This window comes from Berghia stephanieae, chromosome 10 (assembly GCF_034508935.2).
Source record: "Berghia stephanieae isolate SIO BIC M18660-M18661 chromosome 10, UCSD_Bste_1.3, whole genome shotgun sequence".
Lineage (NCBI taxonomy): Eukaryota > Metazoa > Mollusca > Gastropoda > Nudibranchia > Aeolidiidae > Berghia > Berghia stephanieae.
In genome coordinates, this window is record NC_088369.1 from 35263493 (window position 1) to 35285871 (window position 22379).

Genomic DNA, 22379 nt, shown 5'->3' on the forward strand with positions numbered 1-22379 from the left:
GTACTCATTTTACATCTGAGTACGGTGAGATAATGTGAGTAAAGAACTATGCGCCGCTCAGAGTGAGACTCAAACCCATAACCTTCGGATCCGAAGGCGAGTGTCATACCACTAGACCACATTGCCGCACAAATAGTACCCGAGTGAGGTAAAGAAAGAAATATAGAGGTGAAAAGGTGTAAGTTTTAATAAGAGATGAGATACGATTTCAAAGGAGAGCGTGTGATGAAGAAGATACAGAACGGGCTAGAAAGAAAGAGAAAAAATAGAGTATTTATATAGCGCAAGATCCAATAAACGTGCTCAAAGCGCTTTACCCAACAGCAACACTTAACATTTAAGACTGTTAGGCGATATTACAATTTTTATTTCGGACAGAGACAACTCTGTTAACGGTCAGGTACTCATTTTACACCCGAGTAAGGTGAGAGAATGTGAGTAAAGAGCCTTTTCTAAGGGCTAAACTATGCGCCGAGGGAGGCTCGAACCCAGGACCTTCCGGTCCGAAAGCGAGTGTCATACCACTAGACCACATAGCCGCACAAGAAAGAGGGGTGGAGACTTACGTTCATTGGGATGGCATTGGAGGCGGTGATCAGTGACGTCATAGCACTAGCCAGGTTTTTCATCTGTCTTTCTATGCTAATGTGAGGGGCTATAGCGTCCATAAAACCCTGAATGTTGACAATAAATAACGTTAATAATAAATGATATAAAGACATGTGCATACACATATAACGCTTACTCACAATTTTACCATGTTAAATGAGCTTAATATTATCTCATTGATTTCTTCAAACTGACAATGAAAACCAAATTCCTTTTTATTAACTAAAAAGGGCATGTTGTTGAGTAAAGGGGTATCATAGCCAAATAGTGCGTTTCCACCATTCCCCCCCCCCCCCACTCATTCAGATGATGGGTGCCTTAGAGTTAAAATCCAGATATAGCTCACTAAGACCGAGCTATTTTTTAAATTCTGCATTTTCTTCTTGCACTTCTCTATTCTAAACACTTGCCATAATCATTGATTTACACATTATCTGATTCCCTCCCCCCCCCCCCAAATAATGGCTGTACATGACAGTAGGCATCTCTAACTTATAGCCTGGCAATGACCAACAAATGGCGTCAAAAGACAAGTCTTTGGCCGCAAAAGAAAACAAATCGTGAGTTGTATTCAATAGTTTAACCAATGGGGGATCACTTGTTTCCTTGAGCTCTAATAACGACAACTCACTTGATGCTGCACAAAACTAAAAAATGGCGTCAAAAAGTCCTAGAGGGTTCTAGTGACAGGCTGTATGTTAACGATGGCTACGCATTTCAACTTAGCTCATAGAAGGAAAATCTCGAAAAGTAAAAAAAAAATCGACCTAATGAGTTTTGGAAAACCAGCCTTCAAATTTTCTAGATTTTGGAATGTATGAATCTTTTTTATTTCCTCCATGATTTTGAATAGAAATTAACTACGAGTTTCATACAAGTGTCCACACATTAAATATGCAACATCTACTTAATTCCGACCATACTACAGCTTTGAGACGGTGGATGATATAGATGGAATGAAGTTGACGTCACTCTGGTCTTTGTTTCTGTTTTTTTGACATCCACGTCTATGAGTAATTCTCACTAAACTGTATGAACCAGACTATAAACGTTCATGGTTACACATAGTTTTGTGTATTGGTCCGTTATATTTCCGGATGGCAATATTGTGAGCTTCTTAGCCAAGCGCATACTATCAATATACTATATATCTTTACCTCATAAGAAATCGTCAGGTTGGTCAGTTTGTTGCATTCGTCCGGAAATAGCTCAGGGTCCGGTTGGTAATAGCTCCGGCAGAATATCTGGAATTAGATAGAAGGAACGAAATTGATGTAATTCAGGTCTTTGTTATTATTTTTAGATAGCCATAACGGTGATGATTTCTCACAAAAATGATATCAATCAGACTATAAACAAACGATCAAGGTTACATACTTTTTGTGTGTTGGTACTTTAAATTCTTCACAAATATTGTTTATCTGCACTTGTCTTAAAATAAAGTTTGAAAATAAAGAGGAAGACACAGGAGAAGGGAAAGAAGCAGGAAGTGAAGGATGGACAAGAAAGGAGTCCATAGAGAAAGAAGTGGTAGATAAGGAGAAGACATGGCAAGAGAGGAATAAGAAGAAGAGTGTACCTATGTTGTTTGAGAGGACCTAAAAATATCTCTGTCATCTGTCTGGAATTTAATAATGTATTTATGTCCTTATTGTTTTTTTTGTTGTTGGCTGAAGAAGGGTTTTGAGCCCGAAACGTTCCGTGTTTGGTATTTTGTTCTTTTTTAAAGCTATTATATTCATTTTTGTTTATTACTTGTTAGATATACGATGCAGAAGTATAACAACACAAACCTGGAAAAACGGCATGACAGCGTCGAAGAAATAATGGATGGTCCCTCGCATTTCCTCTTCAGTTGATTTGCCAGGGTTGCTGAAAGAAAGAAGCGTGTACAATTGTTATAATAAGAATATAAATATATTATAACATCCATAAAGTTCATAAAGATTAGACGGATTTTATAAGTAGTTTGAGTGAGTAACTTAATAACTGTGGATACTTTTGAAATCAGTCTTAATTTCAATGCATTAAAACATTATGTTCCCTGTTGTATTAAATTGTAAAAGGTGTCTGTGTGTATTGTGAAGTAAATTTGTTATGAGATCATATTATCATTATAAGATCCACACATTTCTATTAATGTTTATTTGTTCGAGTAATTTAAACCACTAAAGATTTTCCATTTTGTGGACAATAAATATTTATTACTATTTAACACTGCCACACTGTTGCAAAGGTATTCATAATATAAAAAACCTTTCTTTGAAAAAAGGTCAATCGACTGACATGGTTTGTAAGTTTGATGACAAATTACACTGCACAGTGAAACTATTGAATCATTCAGAATTATATACACTGATCGTACATATGAATAATGGATATTAAGAAATAAAATATGAATAGATATAATGAAATTAACTTTTTATCATTTTCAGATTGTAGTTTAACTTTTTAAAATATTGTAAATAATCTAATCACGAAAAACAAAATCATTTATTTCTGATAGGTTAACAATGTAGAAAATTACTGATCAGAGTATAAAGCCAAGATAATATGTTTCCACTTTTTGTTGTTGATACTTTAATTAAAGAAATCAGAACAAGATAAACATCAAATAGGATAAATAATCTTTAAAATCATCTCAAAATTTATTCTTTTAACGTTGATATGAAAAACAACGGCCTTGTTTCATATAATATGAAATACGAATTGTTAAGCTATTATAAGTTCTAAAAGTTGTACTTACATTCATTCATTTATATCAATGAAGTCTTTGATTTAAAATTTAATTCTTAATATATATGAAAAATCTTAATGTTTGATGTTTTTTTAATCATTCGATTCAAATTTGAATTTCAAGCATGTTTAACATGTCTGAGTAAATGGACTTATATAATTTTCATGCTACAAATATGATAAAAGAATGTGAACACATCATTGCCATTATTATTTCAAAATCATCTCAAACTGTTAACAGTGAAAATATAGCAACGTATAAAATTGGTATAATGCAAAAGTTCACCCAATATGTGGAGAGATAAATGAAATCCAGGAATTGTCAAAAAGTTATCACCAAACAGCATCAATCAAAATTAAAGTCAATGTGTTAAAACAATCGTAAACATGTTAAATGCCCGCATTGTAGTTTTAATTTCAATCAGATCTTGTCGTAAATACAATATTATTTTTCAGTGTATTTTGTTACTTTCAGTGTTTGTAGCCACCATATTTCTGGATACCACTAATTTTTCATCTTGTTTGCTTTCATTTCATGAAAGAACTGCTGAGTCTCAGAGAATGTGATGAAAATATAAGTTTTAAGTTATTTATTCTATACAAATAATTCAAAATCTATCTACGAGAAAAATAGTTGATAGTGACGAGCGATGAAAGGCATAATGTTGGCTAGAATTCTAATTGTGATATAGTTTAAACGTTCTAAAATGTGAATGATAATATAATTTTACCAACCGATATTATTTTCGGATTAACCTGAAGTAAAAAATTCCATTCAAAGTCTAAGTTATAAAATAACATTTGAAATGAAGATAATGTTATTACTGGAAAGAAATGAATGCCGTCTCTTAAGCTGCAGAGAAACATAATTTCGTAAACTAAATTTAAAAAAAAAAGGTTTATCCTGAAATGATACCGATTGGACAATTATATGAGTCACAGATAGGGGGTGTCCCAAAAATGTATACACCTTTTAGAAGCTAGTAACTCAAATGTGTATACATTTTTGGGACAACCTGTATATGTCATAATCAGTCGTTAGCTTATCAACTTTAAGTTTTTCATCATGTTGTTTATTTTTAGTGTTATGAATGTCACGCATGCATTTAGAGTTTTTCTTTGTTTTTAATGTAAGTATTACAATAATACAGAAAACATTCCAAACAGCATGCGCATCTCAGAGACACTACTCAAACAGTAAAATGCTGATACAAGAGAGGTGATTTTAAAAACTTTAAGAGGTCTAGAGTCTCTAAGACTCAAATACAACAAAATGAGAGAACAAGAAGGGGAAAACGGTTCAGAGATTATTCAAAGCTGATAAGACAGAAAAGCCAATAAGTTACTCGTTTGAAAGTGTTTCCTTTTAAAAAATATCTGAACCTTTTTTATCACTTTCATTGTCTCATTTTGTTTCCAATAGCCAATACGATGTTCTCTACTAATGCTACAAAAGGATTTCAAGTCAACTATCTATATGGATATAACGCTAACCTAATGATTAAAACAAATTTTTATGATAAAACATATGAACCTTTTGAGGTTAAAAAGCATTCCAATAGAAAAGGAGAGAGTATATTAAAATATGGGTACTATAAAGATAAGTCATGGCTCAATCCTTTTACCAATTTACACCACCAGGCAGTTTAGCATGATATAATAATATGTAAATATAATGGTGACCAATCAGTCAGTATTGGAGAGGCTCGCCTTTGCCTAAATCAATCAGGTTTCAAATTATAGTAGGTATCGTAGACATTCTTTTTTTTTTTTTGGTTTAAATAATGGTTTTCGAATATTTTGAAAGAGGACGTTTTTCTTTCCATATACAAATAGGTTTGAAATAAAGGTTATTCCTTTTTCTGTTTTTGTTCGTTTGTCTTTTAGGTATAAAATAGCATTTTTACTCAGTAATTGCTCCCAGGCAATATCCATTACTGGCTATTACTAAACTGTAATCAAATGCTTATTTGACATCTTATTCTTGCTTGACAATTTTATGTGTTCCCAATGACAAACATTTAGTTTATGAATTGATATGTCTTCCACCAAACCATTTGCCATCCTTATAATTGCTTGATATAGTTACAAGATAAGAAAATATATCGCCCAACCATCTTATTTCTTCTGTAGTTTTCTGTGGAATCTGAGCCAAGGTCCAAGAGAGAGAGAGAGAGAGAGAGAGAGAGAGAGAGAGAGAGAGAGAGAGAGAAAGAGAGAGATAGATATATAGATAGATAGATAGATAGATAGATAGATAGATAGATAGATAGATAGAGAGAGAGAGAGAGAGAGAGAGAACTGGATCGACAGATTTTCAGTTTAGGCTGGGCCACCTTACACATGTTAAAGGGTTTAGATTATTGTATCTCAACACTGTTATATCAAGCATTGCAATCGTTATAGGTTTAAACAGCCACTCCAATCGCAGCATGTTTAGAATAAAGTTTAAATAGAAGTAGACCCCTCAGAACCTTTCAAGAGAGAAACTGAATTTCAAATTCAAATATCTTCGTAATAATCATCGAAAGAAACATCGAAAAGAAGATGAACCAACATGACTAGTTGTGGGATCATTAATTAACGAAGTCCTAGGTTTGAAATGTTAATTTTTCTCCCAAGATGAGGGTCATAGAAATGTATCGATATTTGAAGGATGCGTTTTGTGGCAAAAATTTGTAATATGTACTGTCTTGATGAATACGTGATATCAGATTAAAATAGAACCGAACTTTGCATATGAAGGGTTAATCAATGCTTTCAACTTTTACATATTACTAGATAATGGAATCTATGAAGACAGTAGATGTCTCAAGAAAACAGTAAATGTATCCTTTTAAATAAATACATGTTGCCTAAAGACATGTATGAAGAATTCATGCTTTCAGCCTGACGTTTACCTATTTTCAGGTCTAATAACCCCAATTGTCATGAGCTCGTTGTTGTAAGGGAAATACTCTCTAAACAACGCAAAGTATTATCAAATACGACAATTTAGGTCAAATCCATAAGTGGTTGGGTTATCAGATCTGTTAATACATGGACCTTGCTTCAGCCAAATTTGGACCTTTTAAATAATCCAAGGACGTCCTGGATAGAAAACGTGGAGGCAACAACTGGCAAAAAGATAATCAACTGCTCGTTAACGGCCCTTGAAGAATGGCGTTCCATGACATTTAACCTCTGTAGGGAGACGGAACTCCGGTAAGTAAGGTAACTAGTTGATAAATATATTTTATAATAGGATTCAGTAGTCTGATGTCACGCCGCCTGGCAACGGTGGCCATCTTGGTTCTAAACAAAGAAAATCATTACTTTTTATTCTTCATGCTGGCTAGAACTTGTCATTCCCTTTTCATATGCCTTGTGATCAGAGTGTGTAAAAGTCAAAACATAATCAAATTTATGTGTTTTTTTCCCTCTGGAAACGATTTTAGGCTCGCTGGAGAAATATTTCATACGGGCGTCCGCAATTGTTCCGATAGTTTAGAGCCAGTGTTACTAGGTTACCATGCGTCATTAGGAAGGAAGTGACGTTACGACTGTTGAAGACTATTGCCATGAGCCTGCCTGACACAATTAATAAGGACATTAGACTATGTTAGTTATTATAATTAATAATTATTTCTTCTCAACCTCAAATAGATATCAGTGAATAGCTTTGATTAAATAAGCAATGTCATATCATGCGGAAAAATAATATAATATTATGATATAAGCGAATAACCAGTGTTATGGGTTGCAGCATTGTAAATATAGCAGTATTATTTGTGATATAACTCAAAATTAAGACTTCCAAACAGGGTACAAACCTCTCGTCCCTAAACAAAAGAGTAAACAAAATAAAGTTACATTTGATGAATAATAAAAGAACGTAAAATAAACTTAATGAGATTCCTGGGTAACGCTCGTTGGTGGATATTGTACTATACAAATGTTCTAGTTTTTATTATTGCACTGTATAATGCAAATTTATAAGTTTTAATCAGTGCTGGCAATGACTGCCAATGGTTAGGAAACTACAGAAAATTGCAAAGTAACTCCATGCCTTCGAGGGTGGGGGATAAGAGGGAAAATTTAAAGTGAAGAGTGGTTTTCTAAAACTCCCCAAACTCTGTTTTTCTCATTTTGAGATATTGAGGATTATTTCTCCTAAAATTTCTCTTTCGGTCTTTTATTTTATCATATTTAAGCTTCAAATTCACAGGAAATTCTTGTGCCAGTTGGTGCTTAAAATAAAATTTACATTTTGATTTATCTCATGGATGGTAAATCTCAAAAAGTAGAACAATCAACTTAACGAGTTTTGGAAAACTACCTTCAAGTGAAGTTTAAATGAAGTTTTCCATTATAGATAGATCTAATTGGTTTTAAGTACATGCTTTCAAATAAATACGTAGAAGGAATTGTCTTAGAAATTCATTTATTCCATTCACATGCAGATTAAATGCTACGAAACATAAAGGATTGGGGGGGGGGGGGTGTGAATGAGAAAGTAACAGATCGTTTAAAGAGTAGGTAGAGAATGGATAGGGAAATATCGAACAATAAACAAAATGAGGATGAAATTGTAAACTGGGAAGGGAAGTAACTAAAGGAGATCGACTTTGAGGGAGAGAAAGAGAGAGAAAGAGAGAGAGAGAGAGAGAGAGAGAGAGAAAGAGGCAGAGAAGAGAGAGAGAAAGAGAGAGACAGAGAAGAGAGATATAGGGAAAGGGATAGAGAGAGTAGAGATAGATAGATAGATAGATAGATAGATAGATAGATAGATAGATAGATAGATAGAGAGAGAGAGAGAGAATAGAGAGAAAAATGGTTATAGAGAGAGATTGATTGAGTGAGTGATAGAGAGAAAGGGGGGGGGGGCAAAGGGAGGAGAAGAATGAATGAGGAGGAGTGGTCGAAGGCATTGACTACAGTGGGGTGTTAAGGATCTACTCTGACCTGTAGTCAAGCTGGCGATGACTGGGTTAATAGATAATAATAGTTGATCAAATTATGTCAAATTTGAATTAAAAAGAGTGTACATATTATGTAGAATTTAAATGTCCCTTTAAACGTACGATTGACTTTGCATGAAAACATTGTAATCATCCCAGTAATAATTATAAATCATTAATAGATAACTCATAATAATGACAAACCTATTTTAGCGACAAAAATGATGAATTATTTGTATTATTTTTATTGAAAAAGAATAGGAATTCTGTAACGTTATGGCCAGTCCTTTAGAATTGAAACTCTTCACAGTTTTCCTAAAACATGATGTTTGGTTTATCATACAAATTCTATTTTGCAATTGTTCGGAATAATATTATTTCTTTTCTCTGACATTCTCATACATACTGAGATGTTAAGTTGCTATAAAAACAGATGGTGTATGATGTGGCCTTTACGATAAACATATCAAGTGATAATAAATGAACTTATCATATTCTTCACCAGGTCGACATAAAAACAGATCTAATTTTGTTTGGTATTTGAGAACAATGTGACTTTTTGCATGAACAAGACTTTATTTGAATAATATTTGAATTGCTATTGACGCTGAAAGAGAAAAAAAACTATAAAGTATGATTAAAGCATTATACTTGTATAAAGCAATCTGTGGAAATCGAAAGTTGATTACAAAATATTATGTCTAATAAAACATTGAATTAGCTCATTGATAACGCCAAGTTCATAATAGGTAATAATAATATCTCAATTGCTCCAGCTCTTTCAAAATTGTCTTCACTTTGACCTCACTTTCTCCAATATTATGATTAGTTGTTGTACAACAATGAAGTTTTTAATAATAATAATAATAATAATAATAATAATAATAATAATAATAATAATAATAATAATAATAATAATAATAATAATAATAATAATAATAATAATAATAATAATAATCTAATAATAAAATATCAAATTTCTCATTTGGCAGCTCAAATGTAAGCTTTGCGTTATGAAAATATGACATATGTCATCCTCGTATCTATTTATAAACGGCCAAGCACATATGACATATTTACTATTTTACAATCCTATGTATATTAATACATAACATATCCCCATCACATTGTGTCATGGGTCAAAGGCTAATAGGAAAAGTATACTTTGACAAAATGTATTAAGTATAATTTTAAAAAATATACTTTGGACAACATGGATGATTACTTTTGATATCAGTTTGATGGATCATCTTTATTCCTTCATGGATTCATCATTGGATGAATGGATGGAATTCGTGGATTGGTATCTAATGATGCTGTAGCGGAATGGCGTACATTTTTTGTAGATAGTTCTAGTTAAAAATAATCATCAATCAATGTCCTTATTACAGAGCATTGAGAAAGAAATCAGAATTAATGTATCAAAGATAAAGATATGAGGACAATGAAAGCAAAATGTCTACCAACTTACGTTTTGGATGGTGGTTGTTTTAGGAGTTGCTTGACAACTTTAGGGTTATCCTGGGCAAAATCCTGGATCCGTTTGAGATCAACGCTCAAGTTATCCATGTATTCCCAGATTGCCCTGAGGGAAAAGCAAAGCGTTTAGATATATAATAGGCTTTAAACTCTTAACCAAAAAGGCCAAATACTTTATTTAAAATGGATTAGTATTACCTTCCTTAGTCATGTAAAACGGTGGTAGTTGCTGCAGGTGCTATTGCTATCTTTTGCAAAACAATTACCACAACTCTACAACAAAAACATCAACAACAATAACTACTACTACTACTACTACTACTACTACTACTACTACTACTACTACTACTACTACTACTACTACTACTACTACTACTACTACTACCACTACCACTATTACCACTACCACTACTACTACTACTACTACTACTACTACTACTACTACTACTACTACTACTAAAACTACTACTACTAAAACTACTACTACTAAAACTACTACTACTACTACTACTACTACTACTACTACTACTACTACTACTACTACTACTACTACTACCACTATAACAACAACAACAACAACAACTGCTACTACTACTACTACTTCTACTACTACTACTACTACTACTACTACTACTACTACTACTACTACTACTACCACCATTACTACTACTATTACTACTACTACTACTATTACTACTACTACTACTACTACTACTACTACTACTACTACTACTACTACTACTATTACACTAACACTTACTTGTCATGGGGTAAATCACCAGCTCCACTCTCGATCATGCCGCCTGCTGTGTTGAGGTAAACCCACAGGAAGAACCGCAGGTAGGGTCTCTTGAAGTTGTTGTTGATGCCTTTGTTGTTTAGTACCTCCAGCATATCAGAGATTGAGAAGATGGTTTGACAGATAGACTCGATGTAACGGTTCTCTCCCTTGATAAAGTTTTTTTTTTAAACAATAAGAAAACAACATCGAATGAATTATAATTGACACAACGATAGGATCAGAAAAAGATTTCAAGAGAGATAAACACCTTAAACCCCTTTTTAAGCACAGACCCTTCCATTATAAGGAAACTTGAAGAGTAAAATTAAAAGAATTGTTGCGATACCCTATTCCTTCTCCTCAATTAAACATAAATGCTTAACTCAATTGTCAGGATTTTCATCATAAATTTAATGTGTATAGCGCAAAATCCACTAAACGTACTCAACGCGCTTTACAAGGGGCCCCTTACCAACAGCAACACTTAACATCTAGGACGAAACATGATGCCTATTAGGCAAAATTACATTATTGTCAAACATAGATAAATCTGTTAACGATCTGGTACGCATTTTACACCTGAGTTCGGTAAGAGAATGTGAGTAAAGAGTCTTTTCCAAAGAATCAACTATGCGCCGATCAGAGCGGATCTCGAACCCTGGACTGGGACTTCCGATCAGAAGTCGAGAGTCATACCACTAGACCACATAGCCGCACAAGTCAAAGTAAAAAGATAAACAAGTCAAAGAGACAGAAAATAACATCTATTCTTTTTCTTCTTTCAGCTTATCCCTCATTTTGCAGATTTGCCAAAATGAATGTCACATCTCCATGCATCTCGGTTCACAGCATCATCTTCCTCCAGGCCCAGTTCTTTCATGTCATCCTTTACCTTATCCCACCATCTAGTCTTTGGGCGTCCCTTTTTCCTCTTTCCCGCTATTTCTAAGTCCAAAACTTTCCTTCCCACGCACTCCCTCTCTCGTCTCTTTACATGTACAAACCATTTCAATCTAACATATATTATATAATAGTAACTGATTTCAATAGAAGCATTTATTTACCTCAGCACACGTTGCAAGTAGATCAACCAAGGCGATGAGATAGTTGAGATCTCTGTTCGAACAGGACCCTTCGAGAATCTGGACTCGGTTTCTATTGAATTGAATCAGACAAATAGAAATTACTTCAATGCATGATTCTATTCCAACATGATAATATATGAAGAGCACAGAGGAAGAAATGACAGTCACATTGTATATATGTTTTTAAAAATTAAACTTTAAATACAGAATTTGAATATGCCGTCACTTATTTCTTCATTAATGATTTTAAAATATATATAAATGCTATTATCTCAAAAGCATAACTAATATAACATTCTTTGACAGATAAATTTGATATATTTGCATATGTACTCTCCCCCCCCCCCCCCCCCACCTCGTCCAAAATCATACGGTGACTTTGCTGTTTTCCCCTTGTGCTCTTCATATATTTATTCAAAACTTGAATACAGTATATTGTGACGTCACACAATCAAGATAACATAATAAGTGTAATGAATATTAAACACATTGTCGTTTAAAAAAAAACAACAATGTTTATGATATCATTCTTATGTTTTCAAACCAAAATTCTAGTTTTATAATTGGATAAATGATATAATTAGAAATATTTCAAATGCAAGATTAAATATAGATATTAAATAACGATTAAATTTGTCAAAAATGATGATTGGTTATAGACATGTGTCCACTTTTTGTGGCAGGCATATATGTATAGACTGGCTGACAAAATATTTGCAAAAAAATTTTAACCAGCACTTGTCGCTAATAATATTATAACTCTTGCAGTATATAGATACAGGTATCAAAGATGAGTAGAGTGTTCTTATGTGCTTAATTTGATTGAAATATTACGGCGAAATTAAGGTTGGTTGAATGGTATCAGTGAAAATAATATGACCAGCATTTATATAGACTAGAAAATAACATGTCATCACTCTGAAACCAAAAGATCAATAATAATAATAATTACACAAAGTATGTATAGATAGTATGCGCTAGGTTAAGTAGCTCACAGCATTGCCATCCGGGAGTATATGGATCAACACACAAAACTATGTGTAACCTTGAACGTTTATACAGTTTAGTGATAATTACTTATAAACGCGGATGGCAAAAAGCAATAACAATGACATGAGTGACGTCAACTTCATACTATCTATACAGACCTCCGGAAGAGTGGTTTTACACTTACTTCCAATATGATTGGATCTAGTTGTTTTTTACATCAACTATTGTTCCCTACTATTACGAGTACAAACGCTTGAGCTATCTATCTACTACTCTTCAGATTTTTTAACAATTTAGCTGTTCTCTCAAAAAATATTTCCTGGTTTAATTTTTACTTGTCACCCATTTCATTATCACCATCATCATCCTCATCTCCTTCTTTATTTACTCCCTCTTAATCATATTAAGTTTAAACCTTCATGGAACACTCTTTGTCATGTTCATTGGATATTTATCTATCTATCTAGCAATCATTATATATATATATATATATATATATATATATATATATTATATATATATATATATATATATATATATATATATATATATATATATGTCTATCTAGCAATCTATACATCCATCTATCTATTTCTCTCTCTCTCTCTCTCTCTCTCTCTCTCTCTTTCTCTTTCTTTCTCTCTCTCTCTCTCTCTCTCTCTATAGCTCTCTCTCGTATATGTATATATATATATATATATATATATATATATATATATATACATATATATCCATCCATCTATCTTTCTATCTTTCTATCTATCTCTTTGACTGTCTATGTTTGTCTATCTGTTTCTATTTTTGTCTCCTTCATAAACCGACACCCTACCACACACAAAAACCCACAAAAATGCTCGTACAATCTTATCTTAATGGAAAATACAGTCTTCATAGAGGAGGTTTCATTATGTTAATTCCGGAAAAGGAAGCACAGAAGAAGAAGAAGAAGAAGAAGAAGAAGAAGAAGAAGAAGAAGAAGAAGAAGAAGAAGAAGAAGAAGAAGAAGAAGAAGAAGAAGAAGAAGAAGGAGAAGAAGAAGAAGGAGAATAATAATAATAATAATAATAATAATAATAATAAGAGCAACAACAACAACAACAACAACAACGACAACAAGAAATTTATCAAGAAAAAAAGAGGAGGGGCGAAGAGGAACAGAAGATGAGAGAGAGAGAGAGATAAAGATAGAGAGATAAAGATAGAGGGATAGAGAGAAATGGGAGAAGAGGTGGAAGGTTAAACTTGGACAAGAGGGCAGCAATGGCAAAGAAAATTCTAAAAAGTTTGAATAGGAAATGAAAAAAAAAACAAAAAATCAAGTCCCAATCTGTGGAAACAAATCCCAAACCAATCTGAATTAATTGGATCTACTGACAGACTTCACGCAGAAATAAACTACGATAACAAAAGGCATCTGACCACGTGTACATATTTGCAGGTCTGATAACAGAACGTGATTATGGGCTTGTTTTAACGTTGTTGTAATGGACCCCATTTTTCTTTGGTTTAAGAGTATTCCAATACAACATTGAGACCATAACAATTGGATTTATCATACCGCAAATAAGTACACATTAGTGGTTTATGTTACATGTGTGTAGTGAAGGTGAAGGGAAATAATTCACACGGTGGCAAATAAATAATTAAAGAACATTAATCAATGAATAGACACTTTATCTTTTCAGATTTACAATTGAGAAGGCATATTAGGACAGGAAATCCTTGACTATATTAAGTCTGTTGTTTCGTGGGTAAATTCTAGAATAAGTGAATTATTATGAAAAGTGTGTGTGGAAAAATGATGCAAACGTTCGTTTATCTTTGAAAACTGTGTTGATAGTCAGTTGATAGTCAGGTTTCGTCACGACAAAGAACCAAAGGAAAAGAGTTACTAGAAGTTAACAGGACCTATTAGGTGAATTAAAATTGTACACACGCAAACTGTGAGCAGGCTTCAAGAAGTTGAATCTGTCCTCTAGATAACAGAATACATTTACAAAAGTAAATAATAAATCATAATGCTGAAAACTTATATAGCGCTATAACTCCGAGACACCAGACTCTAAGCGCTTAAAGCATATGTCTGTTGTAGGAACTGTTGACTTACAAGTTGTATATTTAGTTGTTTCTGCCTATGGTAACTTGAATTCCACGACTACCATTGAGGGAACTCAATCAAGGCCTTACTGATTAGTTATTTATTGTATCCAAATAAATTAAAAGCCATTAATACAATCCAATGTCATACATGCACCCAATAAGGGCACAAACGAGTATTTTTCCTTTTATGTTAATGCTTATAATAATTATGATGAATTTCTACACATCTGCTTGGAAAAAAAACTACTCTAACAATTCTTGTTAACCTACCAGTGTTCTTATACTCCTTTGTGTAGATAAACATTGAATCTGTGGCATACGAGTGCCTAATCAGTTAATAATATAAAGTCTAAATATCAGAACCTTAAAGTCATCAAACTTACTTCTTGTTTTCTTTGTCGTCGATGATTTCAGCCACGTCTGTACGGAACTGCATGAAGTACGTCATGACGAATCCTTGGTTCCTCTTCAGAGGCAAGTCAAGCTCTTCCACCTACGGTGAGATGAGAAAAAAAATGATAACCATAAAATAATACATACATGAACATGAATTGCGCTCTCTACTAGAATTCTCTATGATTGACATAACAATCGAACAGATTTGTTCGATATTACATTCATATGAGAGAATTAATATACATCTCGATGACCCGTTGATCTAAACCAAAATTGAGCATTTATATAGCGCAATATCCACTAAATGTGCTCAAAGCGCTTTACAAGGGGTTCCTGGCCAACAGCATTATTTAACATTTAGGACGGGACATGACGCCTGTTATGCCATGTTACATTTTTTTCGGACAGAGACAACGCTGTAAACAGGCCTTGAGAGTAAAGAGTCTTTTCCAAGGACTCAACTATGCGCCGAGCGAGGCTCGAACCCAGGACCTTCCAATCCGAAAGCGAGTGTCATACCACTGGACCACATAGCCGCATCTAATCTCTGATGTAACGTTTTCGCCAATTCAATGATGAAAACTCTGATGTCTGTACATCAGAGAATGGCGCATCGAGTTTTAACGATGATCAAAACTCTAATATCACATCAGGGGAGGACATAACTAGGAAGCAGAACGGCCTGCTATTCGCTTTCCTCTGATCTAAATGATTTACTTTATTTTATATTATTATTGCCGTTTTAGATTGGTATTATGTCACGGTAGACCTGAAGCTAAAAATTAAGTTCTAATTCTAAAGTATGTATTTTGAGTTTGTCAAAATGTAATATTTATATAAGCAACCCTCTTTTTTCACCCGCAAAACAGTTCTAGCATCTGGTTTACACCAACACATTGTCGTCTCACTGAGGTGACGGGCCAGAGATCAGATAAATGACTGGACAATTATATTATTCCCCTTGAATGTGTTAGATCTGATGGATGGTGTTATATGATGGACTAGGGACCTATCCAAAGGGTAACCAGCAACTAAAATTGTCTGTGTAATGCTCTAATTTCCGGGATAAACTCCAGTTACGTGGCCTTAAGATTCTGAGAGTCAAACGATATGGATAGTATGCCCAGTTCAAGCAAAACAAATAAGTTTAGTATCCTTCCTTGTTATAGAACGTCCATGGCAATATGCGGCTATGTGGTCTTGTGGTATCACACTGGCTTTCGGATCGGAAAGTCATGGATTTGAGCCTCGCTCGGGGCAGAGTTGAGTCCTTGGAAAAGGCTCTTTACTCACATTCTCTCACCGTAAAATGAGTACCTGGCCGTTAACACCTAGTCTCTGTCCGAAAAAATTATAATATCGCCTAACAGGCGTCATGTCCCGTCCCACGTGTTAAGTGTTGCTGTTGTCCAGGGACCCCTTGTAAAGCGCTTTGAGCACGTTTAGTGGATATTGCTCTATATAAAAGCTCAAAAAACATTTTTTTAAAAACAACAAAAATTTTGGATAATCTGCCGAGTTCAAGCAAAAGAAATAATTTTCGTATCCTCCCGTGTTATAAGAACATCCATGGCAATGTACAACTTACCTTGACGACAGCATTGAGTAGATCCAGGAACTGTGGGACATCCGACTTGTGTTTGGCTACAAGGGACATAATCCTCTGGACTTGATGGTTCATGATCTTCATGCAAGTGTTGGAGTTGCCAGTGAAAACCTTGGTGAAAAGAAAGTCATGTATTTAGACTAATCTATTTCTAAAAACGTGTAATTTGTGGTCAGAATGTTTTGTTTTTGTTTTTCTTTATTTTTAATTTTTCGTTTGTTTGTTTTCTTTAATAACTCAAAAAGAAAAAAAAAAATATTTCTTGCCGGTTTGGTTCAGTCAAAATGAAAAGCGATTTACATTTTCGATGTTCTCATTTGATAGATTTTCATAGAAGCGATACAGTTTTCGTTGGCACACATAAATACATACACAATTGATAAATTTATTTACAGAAAAACAAGTTTGTGAGTCTGTCATTAACATTATTTTATAATGAAGAACATGTTTCGTCTGTTTGTATGTCGATTTTTTTCTTTCGTCTTTTCAATTGCAACAACAGGACCACAACAATAGGGAAGAAAAGTTTGATGTCAAAGAACTGGTTCCAATTTCATTGGAAGTGTAAAACCACTCTTCCGGAGAACTGAATACATAACTGTTGTAATTCATTTTCCGGGGTCAGAGTGATGTTATCTTACTTGCTAGGCTAAATATATTATGCTGGTCGTCAATAAAGATCATCCATCGTCGCTCTTTTAGGGCCCGAATCCAAAGAATCAGCCTATACATCCTGCTACTGAAAACAGTTATGCCACCTGTATGTAACCTATTCATTATTATTAGTACTCCCAAGGACTGGTGACATACACACTCCCGGGGATTTCGGAACCAAACGAGTGGAGGGTTTGGTGTCATGACTTTTCTTCCCTTTTAGGTAAATGTGCTTGCTAGATATTTTAGTCCGTGATTAGCGACTCTGATTAATGATTAATGATTACACTTACATTAATGACATGCGTTTAAGTAAAATAATCACAATATCCACCAGCCAAATTAAACATAACAACAAACAAAACTGTGTGTAACCTTCAACATTTAATAGTCAAATTGATATAATATAGTGAGAACTTATCACTAACAGACCGTCTGAAATCAATAACAAAGAGCTGAGTGACGTCAACCTCGTTCCTTCTATGGAACTGGTATTTCGATGATGTGGCTTACTGTATTTTATTTTTTTTTTGAGTGCTGTGTGACTTGTCATGTGAGATTTGTTCTCTCGTAGAAATCATTAGGTTTTCATGTAAACTGAACGCAGTATATAGCTCACAGTTTGGGATATAGATAGTACGAAGTTGACGTCACTCGGGTCTTTGTTATTGCTTTTTGCCATCCGCGTTTATGAGTAAATCTCACTGAACTGTATTAACCAGACATAAATGTTTAAGGTTACACATAGTTTTGTGTGTTGGTCCGTTATACTTCCGGGTGGCAATGTTGTGAGCTTCTTAGCCAAGCGCATACTATCTATAACGAGGGATACAGTCGGTGACAAAGATATTTATATGATAGTAGAGATAAAATGATTCGCAAATTGTACACAAACCACTATGTAATCGCATCCCATCTTCCAAAAGATATATAATAAATACAAGTTGACTTTAAGACATACCTCAGTCAAGGCTTCAGCTAATTCCGCAGGAGCTCCTTCCTTACTCAACAACATGTCCAATCTGTCAAAAAGACGAAGCTGGACTTGCTTGTTGTTTCTTGCCATAGACTTCAATAGCAAAAATGTCTTTTGAAAGATTTTCTTCAAGCCTCCATACTGGTCCTGTAAGACAAAGGAAAATTGAAAATTTACAAAAACATGTTCTTTGTTGATATAATTTAACTCTTTCAGCACCATTGGCCGCAATGTGCGGCCAGAGCAGAATCTGTTCTACTTGCCAATGGCCGCACAGTGCGGCCGGTCTTGAAAGGCAAAAACAATAATGTAATCCAATCCTACTTTCTACAAAAGTACTCTAAATTGAACCAATGGTATAATTTCTTTCATCAGAACATTCAATTGGCCCTAGAAGGGTATTTTAATTGAGATTTTGCGCAGAATTCAAATGTTGCTTTGTCTTAGCTTGTCATTCTCATACTGCCCCAATCAGGTGTCAGCCATTTTGAGACGGAAATGTGAATATATATCTGCGCTGAATGAGTTAAATAACTCAAAGCACAAGGACCCCCTAAGCCAATAGCAACCCTTAACATAATATGGAAAGAGCTAAACTAAGACGCCGGTGGGCCGCTAATAGGGATCTCAACTAAAAACCCATTTGTTTCAAATGTAATTATTTAATGATCTGTAAGTTTGTGTATTTGTATATTTCAATTTATGTCACTGTAAAGCGCTTGGCGCCTGTTTAGACGGGGTAAAGCGCTGTAATAAGTGCTATTTATTATCATTATTAATACATTTTCCCTTCATAAACAACTCTGATACCGGCCAGACAGACATTCAACACCTTAGTCCAGTGAGAGAAAGTGATAAAGTGCCTTTTCCTAGGACTCAACCTCCCGCACGGCCAAAGCGGAACTCGATCCAGAGAGCTTCCAGTCCGAGGGAGATTGCCACACCACCAGACCACAAAGACCGATAATACGGGAGGATATAATCGCTATGCAAACTTAAGAATGCTTATTAAAGTAGAACATTGGTATTATTGCCTCTCGCGAAAAGATGAACTATGTTTCTCAACATATTGGGCTTCATATTAACCTATCAAATATCCTAGAGTCAATTCATTATTCCAACGAATACTTCTTATGTCTCACTTATGACGAATAATGCGATTTTACATATCGATTTACGATCTATTTCTATTTCTGACCGGTAATCAGAAGGTCTGAGGTTCGATCCCCAGTCGAGGTCGACTGATTTTTTGGGATGGTTTTTTTTTCTTGTATTTTTCTTTCTTGCATTGTCTTGCACCTTTCATACACACTTGTTCTGATCATTATAAATATGAGTTTGGTACATATTTATTAATAAAAATTAATTTACTTATGTGATTCATTAAAAGACAGTAGTTATATGGCCTTTAATATGACTCAAAAATTGAACGTAATATCGTTTGGCGGCTAATATTTCGGATATAATATATTGATATGAATAGCAAATTTAAGAAAATCTAGTACCACAAAATAGTTTGGTGAAGGGACTGTGCGTGGTATAAATTGAAAAAAAAAATGAACTAATTTTTTAAACTGAAAGAATGAATGTTGATCCAATTGTTACAATAAAAGCCTGAGTAAAAGACAATAAAATAATATCATTACGAGGGATTTTTTTGGACAAGGTTCACTTCATAATGTAATATAATGTAGGGAAGATTCCACGAAATGCGCTAAAGCGCTACATAAAAAAACTACACAAACAAAGACAATAGGTAACAATGCTAACTACTCAAAAGCCTGTCTGAATAGGAATGTTTTCAAAAGTTTCCTAGAGTTACTGAGCTCCGGTTAGCCTTTGATTTCTTTATCTGTGCGGCTATGTAGTCTAGTGGTTCGACACTCGCTTTTGTATCGGAAGTTCCTGGGTTCAAGCCTCGCTCGGCGCATAGTTGAGTCCTTGGAAAAGGCTCTTTACTCACATTCTCTCACCGTACTCAGGTGTAAAATGAGTACCTGGCCGTTAACAGCGTTGTCTCTGTCCGAAACATTGTAATATCGCCTAACAGGCGTCATGTCTCGTCCTAAATGTTAAGTGTTACTGTTGGCCAGGGATCCCTTGTAAAGCGCTTTGAGCACGTTTAGTGGATATTGCGCCATATAAAAGCTCAATTTTTTTTAAAAAGCTCACTATTTTATCTACTTTGTTCCATAGTTTTGGGGCCCCGACATGGGAATGAATAATATCCAATAATTTTTTAAAAAGCTAGGAGAAAAGGAATTAATTCCATTACATAATGTAATGGAGTCATTTATTTCTTTTCAGTACAGAACTTTAACAAAGGTTTGAGAATAACCAAATTTGATTATCTCTCCTCCCCTAGAAGGACAAGAAAGCAACTGGCTGCTTGAGTATAGGCAACATATGAGAAGAAACAGAATAGAATAGGCAGAAATGATGGGTATGTACAAAATAGAACATGCGCAAAGGGAAGGTTTCATCTCAGCCATTGGGTAATTAGGCTTCTGGCTCTCTGAAAAGTACCTCCACCAACTTTTGAATAAAAGGTTAGGTATTCTTGCAAAGCTGGAGATAAATTTCCATTTTGGAACTTTTTTTTGTCCTTGATGAAAAATATATTGCGATTTTAAACTGAAGAGAATTATTGTTAACTTTGTTATGATTTGCTTTTAAATATTTCATATTGAGCAACCGTATTCGAGAAGTTAGAAAAATTAACTCCGAAGTTTCCATGTACAAGGATATCTAATTTAGTATATAACAATGTGAAATTGAATGTAAGCTTCAATTTAATATACGAAAACAGATAAAATGGACGTTCCGGGTTTCCCCTTTATCAACAAAACAGGATGAATGAAATGTTATTTATTTCTTCGAGCTTCGAGCAGCAATATTTACATTACCCTAAAATAGTAAAGCACTCAGCTCACACGAAGTGGACCAATATCGGTAACACGAGTCGATTTTTTTCTGATCGCTCTGTCTACGGAGCAGTGATTGGCCAGCTAGAATATCAAATTTGATCTGACGGAAAATGCTTTGAGATAGACTAGTGTCCAATCCAAATGAGAGCAAACGTTTAACGCTTTTGAAACCGAGATTGATGTCGGGTCCATGGGACCTGTTGGCTGAAAACTCTCCCCACTAAAGTTCGTGTTTCTTGAAATATAAGATAACTTGTTAGGACCGCTGAATGTATTATGATTCTAGTAAAAAAGTATTCATGATTTTTTGTTGAGAACGGGCTCTACTCTTGTGAAACCTTAATTTCTACCAACACGATGCTTCCTCATCCCAATCAAATCAATAATATTCTTTAAAAGTGGTTTGAAAAATGAGCGTGCTTATAATTGAGCGAAGTCCATTTGGACGAGTGTTATTATTAAAGGGTAAATTTATACAGTAGAAACTATGTTTTGCACTCCGAGCATGCGTGCAGTCCGGTCGTGCTTAAAACCGAATTGGTTCGAACCGGGGACATAGTCCTGGGAATTAACCTTGCAAGATCTCAGGGTTGAGTGTTTGCCAAGATGAGGATCACTTAAATCGTTATTCAAACAATAAGTTCACCGTTTTGAGATGATGAGTCACATAATGTTTAATCAAATCTGGTCAATTGTGACAAAGGCTAAATACCTAAATCTCTAACGGAGAGCTTTTATTTTACTCCTCTCGCCTATAATATTACCGTTTTCACCAAGAAAACATTTAAAACTCGTAAGAATCCAGTCTCATCACTAGTAAAAATCCTTTACTTGTTTTTCGTAAATAGACCTTAAGTTATAGCAAAAATTATTTAAAAGCAATTCCCTGCTTGACAAGTGAAATAATTTAAGCCAAAGGCGCAGAAATTCTGACTGGTTAAATTTTGTTGACAAAAATAAATTCTAAAAGTCTTTTGTTTTCGGGTTTTATTTAATTGTAAAACGATAAGAATGATATTAACATTACGGAAAAAAAAATATTTAAATGGCGATTGGTAGTTATCAAGCATAAACCAGACCAGTTGGGATATTCAATAAAT

The 22379-nt window shown here is 34.2% G+C and overlaps 1 protein-coding gene across 2 annotated transcripts in view; it reads right to left on the reverse strand.

The window, feature by feature from the left end:
* LOC144981045 (inositol 1,4,5-trisphosphate-gated calcium channel ITPR2-like) overlaps nucleotides 1-22379 on the reverse strand; it is a 219025-nt gene that overhangs the window by 58663 nt on the left and 137983 nt on the right. For both annotated transcript variants that reach the window (XM_078929132.1, XM_078929133.1), the window contains 10 exons: nucleotides 18338-18499; nucleotides 16705-16833; nucleotides 15104-15213; nucleotides 11610-11700; nucleotides 10525-10712; nucleotides 9757-9870; nucleotides 8290-8310; nucleotides 2403-2481; nucleotides 1767-1853; nucleotides 567-674 (listed from right to left, as the gene is read on the reverse strand). In XM_078929132.1, the coding sequence (XP_078785258.1) occupies nucleotides 567-674; nucleotides 1767-1853; nucleotides 2403-2481; nucleotides 8290-8310; nucleotides 9757-9870; nucleotides 10525-10712; nucleotides 11610-11700; nucleotides 15104-15213; nucleotides 16705-16833; nucleotides 18338-18499 (1089 nt within the window). The remainder of the gene's footprint in view (nucleotides 1-566; nucleotides 675-1766; nucleotides 1854-2402; nucleotides 2482-8289; nucleotides 8311-9756; nucleotides 9871-10524; nucleotides 10713-11609; nucleotides 11701-15103; nucleotides 15214-16704; nucleotides 16834-18337; nucleotides 18500-22379) is intronic.